The 7882-nt window shown below is 39.3% G+C and overlaps 1 protein-coding gene across 3 annotated transcripts in view; it reads left to right on the top strand.

Moving 5' to 3' along the window:
* The window catches only part of stk26 (serine/threonine protein kinase 26), a 53048-nt gene extending 47547 nt beyond the window's left edge, over positions 1 to 5501 (top strand). For 2 of the 3 annotated variants that reach the window (XM_079491539.1, XM_079491540.1), the window contains exons 11-12: positions 25 to 161; positions 2023 to 5501. In XM_079491539.1, the coding sequence (XP_079347665.1) occupies positions 25 to 161; positions 2023 to 2038 (153 nt within the window). In that variant the 3' untranslated portion in view covers positions 2039 to 5501. The remainder of the gene's footprint in view (positions 1 to 24; positions 162 to 2022) is intronic. The other variant, XR_013788690.1, reaches the window with a different exon arrangement.
* Positions 5502 to 7882: the final 2381 nt, after the last annotated feature.

The raw sequence follows: 7882 nt of genomic DNA on the forward strand, positions 1-7882 counted from the left end.
ATTTATCACACTCTTCCTGTGTAGTTGAAACAGCAGCACAAGGACCATTCTGAGCAGCGGTTGGCCATCGAGGAGTTGGAGCGCAACATCCGATTGGCAGAGGACGTCTGTCCGGGCATCACGGATAGGATGGTCACACACATTATCGCCAGGTTTCAGAAGTATGTATCTCTCTCTCTCTCTCTCTCTCTCTCTCTCTCTCTGATTTTCTCCTAGCCTCGGGCAAGTCTGACAGAGATTGTTTTTTTGGATTTTGACTTTTTGCTATCATCTCTGTCAGTCTCGGTCGATCACCCCCAATATCCACTGGACACTCTGGGCAGTATTATGCGTGTCTTAAGTACCAGGTCTTATGACTTAACTTAAGACCTGGAGGCGTGGTCAATGCTGTTTGGCCACTCAGAATAGCCAAATGGCATTGATCACGCCTCCAGGTCTTAAGTTAAGTAATAAGACCTGGTACTTAAGACACGCATAATACTGCCCTCTGTGTTTAATGGTCTTACTTCTACCAATTCAAAATGTAAACCCTTCTCAATGCTAGATGGAATGTTTTCGGTTATTATTTAAGGATTAGTGAGCAGTGGTTTTCAACCGTTTCCATATCAACGTCCATTATTTATTCTGTATTTGAACCATGGACTCGGTATATATATTAAATAAAATAAATATATTTTTAAATATAATATTTTGTTATCGTTGGATAATATTTTATCCACAATTCCATGCTGTATTGTTGTGGTACCATAGCAGGGATAACGGGCACAACGATCAAAATAAGAATCATTTCACATGCTAATTGCGTAGACTTTATTTAAGTTTTTTTTTTTTTTTTTTTAATTAAGTAGTTAATAAAAGTTATAAAATAAATAATTTAACTTTTCTTGAGAGAGTGAAATGAAACCAAATGGACCTGTAAGGGTCCATTTGGTTTCATTTTACGCTCTCAAGAGTTAACCCATTTTGGGCGGGAACCCCTTTTGGTGTTTTAAACATTATGTTATAATTTAGCTATTGAAAAATAGCAGATCTGCAAGCTCGTAGCGCGCCACCGAGTGGTGCGCTACGAGCTTGTAGGTCTGCTATTTTTTTTAAACCGTGAAAATATTTATTTCAGAAAACTGGAGGATTTAGAAGATTTTTTTTAAATTTTGAGGTCAGGCCTAAATGGGTTAAGATTTGTAAGGGTCCATTTGGTTACCAACTGTCCCTCATTTAGATGGGGACCACCTGGGACCCTGTCAAGGACCACTGGTGGTCTCCGGACCACTGGTTTGAAAATCACTGGATTAGAGCATTCCAAATTGTGAAAGTAGCAATATTATGTTCAGAAGCACATCATAGTCATAGTCTCTTGGCTATTTCATATAAAAGCAAAAGGTTAAAGCCTCAATCTGTGATTTCTTCACATGGTTGACGGTATGTAGAACAGCAGGAAAAATATGACAAAAACATCATTTTACACAATTGTGATAATCTGCTAGCAATGTTCAGTCGTGAGACTTTATTTTTGTTTTAACACATTTTGGGCGGGAACCCCTTTTGGTGTTAGCATTATGTTATGCTTTAGCTATTGAAAAATAGCAGATCTACAAGCTCGTAGCGCGCCACCGAGTGGCGCGCTACGAGCTTGTAGGTCTGCTATTTTTGAAAAATCGAAGAACCACTGACATAGAAACATAGCTTTTTCAGAAAACTGTCAGGATGTAGAAGACATTTTTAGAATCTGATCTCAGGTCAAAATTGGTTAATCCATGCGTTGTTTTCAAACTGTCCTTGGGTGATTGTTATCTGTGGGAAGTATGTGTCTTTGATATTTCTCTCTCTCTCTCTCTCTCTCTCTCTCTCTCTGTGTGTCTCTCTCTCTGTGTGTCTCTCTCTCTCTGTCTCTCTCTCTCTCTGTCTCTCTCTCTCTCTCTCTCTGTCTCTCTCTCTCTCTCTCTCCTTTAGTCTTTTCGAGCAATGACCGATCCTCTTCTGACTCGCTGCTGCTTTTGTCTCCTTTGTCTCGCCTCCTCTCAGATTCTCTACAGACTGAAGAAGGGACGAATGGAGAGAAAGGTGGATGGAAAGAAAAGAGATTAAATCAAAAGAGAGAGAGAGAGAGGGAGAGGGAGAGAGAGAGAGAGAGAGAGAGAGAGAGACTGTGTGTCACAGTTGAAGCCCAAGACTGGTTTGGGGGCGTGGAGGAAGAAAAAAAAGGAGACTTGCTGTGCAATGTCTCCTCGCTGTACACACACACACACACACACACACACACACACACGCACACTACATGTAATATATACACTATATAATGTTCACTGCTGTTGGGAGACCCTAGTTCCTTCCAAGATGTCTGTGTAATGCCTTTAACCCAGTAAGAGCTGAAGCCGATTCTACGAATGTTTTATCACGGGGACCCCCAGTAGCAAAAGATTTGAGTTAAAAAATGTTCTACAAGCTTATAGTACGGCACAAAGCAACGCGCTATGAGCTTTTAGATCTGCTAAATTTGAAGAATTCTTCTAAATCCTCCAGTTTTCTGAAATAAATATTGTCACGATTTTTCAAAAATAGCAGACCTACAAGCTCGTAGCGCGCCACTCGGTGGCGCGCTATGAGCTTGTAGATCTGCTATTTTTCAATAGCTAAATTATAACAATGTTTAAAACACCAAAAGGGGTTCCCGCCCAGAATGGGTTAATGGGTTAATAGCCATATTTCAGTTTTCACAAACGTACTATGTGAAAACAGACGACATTCTCATCCCATCGTTTGAAAAGCAATAAGGAAAACTATTCTATGCTGACGGTGTCAACGTCGGGTGGAACAATTGTACGTCCAAAGTAAAGCGTTTGTTTCAGGAAATGGAGAAAAAAAACTGTTTCAATGGATTCAATGTAGTTATTATTTAGTCACAAACTCTTGTTAATTATTTTGAAATAACATTTCAAAATTCTTCCAAATTTGTCCAAAACGGCACAGTGTAAATGACAAATGGTTTTAATTTATGGCACACACACAAAGTTGGAATATCGAGATACAAGTTTTCTGCCCGACAACGCCGCTCGACTAGTAGACATAATACTTGTCTAATCGACCAGAATTCATTTTGACGTTTTTCAAAGTGTGCTAAATGGGTTTCACAGGCCTTTTAGTAACACTTAATTGGCCCACAAAACTATGCAGTTATTTTTTTATGTATCAATTGAATAAGGGACCATACACGTTTTCTATTAAATCGTAATATTTATATGGGACCATGCCAAGTCTCCGTTGTGTATGTGTGTGTATATAGGTGTCACCAGATTTGAAAAAAAATACGAATCATAATAATGGGCTCTGTGCACACAGAAGAACTCTTCCTACTTCCGGGCCCCTTCCCTACTTCCTTCACAGGTGTTACCGATGATACTAATTAAGGCTCTGTTCCATTTAGTGTGCAGTGGTTCTCAAACCTTTTAATTTCACAGACCCCCATATATCTGAGTGTACACTCAAGAGTTACACGCCCGTACGGGGCCATTTGGAACCCACTCAAGGACACGTTTGAGACCCACTGATGTAGCAGAGTGTTTCCAGTGAGCCAGTGTCAGCACCCTGACTCTGTTTGACCAGGATGGAACAGAGCCGTCATTAGTATCATCGGTAACACATGTGAAGGAAGTAGGGAGGGGCCCCAAGTTCTTTCCAAAATGGCGTGTGTGCATGGAGCCTATTGGGAGTTTTGGGGTGTGTTTCTTTCCTCTCAACAGCAGTGAAAGTCAAGTCCTGATGTGGCCTTCACCTGTATGTATATTTTTTCAGTTCAGTAGCACTTGAGACGTAAAGCCTAATTTCTACGGCGTAGTACGAGTGGCGTCGCTTCTAGAAATAAAATACAATAATAATAATAATCAAACACGACGCGTTAACGCGAAGCGCCGTCGCCGTGTGAAGCGTTATGCTTTGTTCTCCAATGCCAATATTCCACTGGTTTTGTTATCGACACGACTGCTTTTGTTTTAGAATGACGGCTCCCTTATTTCTGAAATTGCACCATGGTTATATAGGCATAATATACAGTACATGAGATGAATATTTTCAAATTACAAAGATATATTGATTAGGAAAGCAGAGGAACCGAATCCAACATTGAGGAAGTGTAATCGGTTCTGTCACATTTGGAACACTGTCAGCTGGTGTGTGTGTGGGGGTCCATTTGGTTCCATTTGTACACTCACGACATGTAAACGTCAAGGAACCGCAATTGTTAAAATCCTAAAAGGATCCCAACCCTAAAATGTATCTTATTTTCAACAAAATATAATTAGGGATTCATTTCAGCTACTTTTTTCAGTATGAGTTTTTATTAATTGGTCCATTTCAGTAAACTTAGAACATAGATAGCTAGTGTCAAATCCTTTTTTTTATGCTGTAATAGAGGGTAGAATTCTCATGGTTTTCCCTGGTTGTGGAATCATTTGGAACACAGACCATGCCAAACTGTAAGGTTCAGAAATGCACACAAGAGATGCTTAAAAAAAAATGACTTTATTTAATGGGTTGTAGTTAAAGGACAACTTTAGTTTTTTTCAACCAAGGTTCATGTTTTAGGTTGTTTTTAGAGAAAGTAAAAGATGAGTGTTCATTTTTTTTTCATTTGCTGCTTTCTTTCATTTTAGGGATTTTAGCTGTTTTTGACAGGGGGCATTCGAGCATGGGGCTAAATATGTATTTTTTTTTTACAAAATGTTATTTATTTATTATAGTCCTACTAGACCCCAAGAAATTACATCTGGCCACAAAAGATCACAGGATCTACTGAATGTGAAGGTAGCCTAGGGGGTGGAAGCCACACTGTCAGGCTCAATATGTCAGTTTGACACATTCAGTAGATCCCGTGATCTTTTGTGGCCAGATTTCTTTCTAATTTTTCTAATTTCTTGGGGTATAGTAGACTATAGTAAATAATAAAAAAAGAAATCACTGTAAAAAAATTGTAAATAAATACATATTTAGCCCCATGCTCGAATGCCCCCGCCCCCTGTCAAAAACAGCTAAAATCCCTAAAACGAAAGAAAGCAGCAAATGAAAAAATATATATACTCATCTTTTACTTTGTCTAAAAACAACCTAAAACCTGAACCTTGGTTGAAAAAAACTAAAGTTGTCCTTTGAAGTTAAGCTAAAGGTACAGCACTGGTACAAATGGAATGGTTTGTTTGTTTTTCCTCAAAATTGCAAAAGTTATTCCTCTTTTCCGTAACCATGGGAACCGCGTGACTGCAATGAAAGGGAGCTGTAGTGGAAGGTTGTGTTGGTGTTGTTGTGTACCAAAGACACTGTAACATTTGGTCATTGTATGTTTTCATCTTTTTATATATATTACATGAATATACATCATAAGGGATCCACAAGTGCTTTTTTTGTCAAGGGGGGGGGGAGTTGTAAAAATGACAGATGTACGATTTTAAATAAATTCAGTTTTTCTTTTTTTAGCGGGATTTAGAGTTTTATGAATAAATATTTAAGATTGATTGAAATAATACCCATTTTGTTCTTTCTTGTCGTTAATGTACTGTGTATGTCTGTGAATGTTGTATGGTTTATTGTTGATGTCCTGTAAACATGGAGTAGGTTTAGAAACAAAGCAAACTGTTAGAAAATCGCAGCAAATTTCAACATACTTACTTTAAGTATTGGCACCGTACTTAAAGTACCAAAAGTAAAATAACTCAGAATATCCAATGCCACGTGTTTTCACAATGTATATAAAAAGAAAATCTTTTTGAAAATGACGCATACAAGCTCACAACCTGTCGTGGTTAATGTTGGCTATGTTTTGTAGGCCTAATAATATTCAAATCTACTAAGTAGCTGTAACTAAAGTTTCAAAATATTAAAAGTACATAGTACAAAGAACATATTGAAAAGTGGAGATGGTCCGGTAAAGTAAAAATCACACCCGTGTGAAGTGAGTGGTGTAACTGTGTGTGTGGGAGGGGGACGCACCCACAGGAACGCACCCACAGGGTGCCTGCCCGATTCCGGCAAACCGCCCAGTGTCCGAAACAGTTGAGTAATGACAGTTACCGTGTGGGGGTCCCTTGACTGTACCCTCTACTGTACTGTCACTGTACTGGCACACCCACTGTACTGTACTGGCACACTACCTACTCTTTAAGTCTAAACTTATATTCTCCACTAGCTGCTCAACACTGCCCCCAAGTGTGAAGAGTTTGTAGTGTTTTCCAACAACAAAATAAGCTCCATTTAGGACGCCTAATCTATAGACCACTCAGACGGGACAACTTCAATGGAAGTTGCTCAGTGGCGTTTGAAGCACCCGGAAGTCTGCCGTAATTACCCACTGTTGGCTATGGTTGGCTCAAGCGGCGTTTGAGCGCGGTCTGCAACGTTGCGGTCACTTTTTTGGCACGCTTTTGCGCCATGACGTCACTGAACGTCCGTCCACCCCACCTTCAGGAAGAACTTATAGATTTAACGTTTGTAAAACATTAAAATATTGGTAGGGTAGGGTACTACTGGCCAATCTGGACTGGAGGGACACAAAGTCCAATATGGGTGTGCATAGAGCACCGAAGTATGACGTCAATATCGGTAGAGGGCACAAATCCACGGGTTCATGTACTTTTATTAGCATTGTAATCCCCATAGTTCATATAAGAACTGTGTTTGAAAAATAAACATGTCATCCCGGCCGTTTCACTCATATGGATATGAAGAATCAACTGAAAACTGTTACTGCTACTGAATTAGTCACATTTTCACTAGAAACAGACTATCATATATGAGTGACTGACTGTCGCAAACGATACAGAGACACCTCCCTGACAATAACGCAGAGACAGCTTGTTTATTTTTGGACCACAACGCTTATATGAAACGATTTTAAGATGACCCCATGTTATTCTCCATAGAGAAATTACTTCCGTGAACCAGGGGAATCGAGGGGATGCCACTTCAGCGATCTATTGGCCCACCAGTAGAGAGCTGCCACTGGAGTTGCGGCTTCAACGCTGGTGATCCGTCAAGTACTTGAAACTCTGGCACGTTGCCATGAGAGCATCATGTATTGACAAAGGAGTTCAGCCCACTCAAAGTACATATGCTGGTTGATAGAAGCCTCAATTACAACCACTTAAACACTGTGTTGCCGAAATAAATGACTTGATAAGTTTACAGATAGTTAAATCACATCCACACACGCACGTACGCACTTTATTAAAACTTGCAATCTCAGCAACCATTGAACACACAACACACGCCCTAATTCTGTGCTCACACCGGCAGGTGGAAAGTAACTAAGTATATTTACTTAATTACTGTACTTAAGTACAATTTTGAGGTATTTGTACTTTACTTGAGTTGAGTATTTCCAATTATTATACTTTTACTCAACTACAATTATTTGAAAACTTTAGTTACTTTGTAAATTTTGATTAGTATTACAAAACATACACTAACCACTTCTGTTCTATATGCAATTTGGCCATTTGAAAATATCCGATCTACAAGCTCACAATGTGTCGCAATGTGACGCATTGTGTGCTTTTAGATCTCTCTCTCTCTCTCTCTGTCCATATATAAAGTTTAATTTCAATTCAAATCTTAAGCATATCTGTATTTTCAACATAATAGGGGGTCCTTGTCTTTTTTGACGATTCTCTAAAACGTTTAAAAGCATGGAAAATATTTGTCAAAACTTTGTATTGTAAAAATAGCTTAATTGTAAAACCTCGCACATACAGTACACAGGGTTTTGAACCAAAACAAGCTCTCCTATCTGCCTGTGAGCACTAACTGCTCACAGAATTACCATCATGTTAATTCATACTATAGCCTACTTCCGTGCAGAGCTGGGCTGTAGCCAGGTACCACCAGCTTAACTACACTT

Source organism: Electrona antarctica (assembly GCF_951216825.1).
Source record: "Electrona antarctica genome assembly, chromosome: 21".
In the NCBI taxonomy this organism is placed as follows: Eukaryota; Metazoa; Chordata; class Actinopteri; order Myctophiformes; family Myctophidae; genus Electrona; species Electrona antarctica.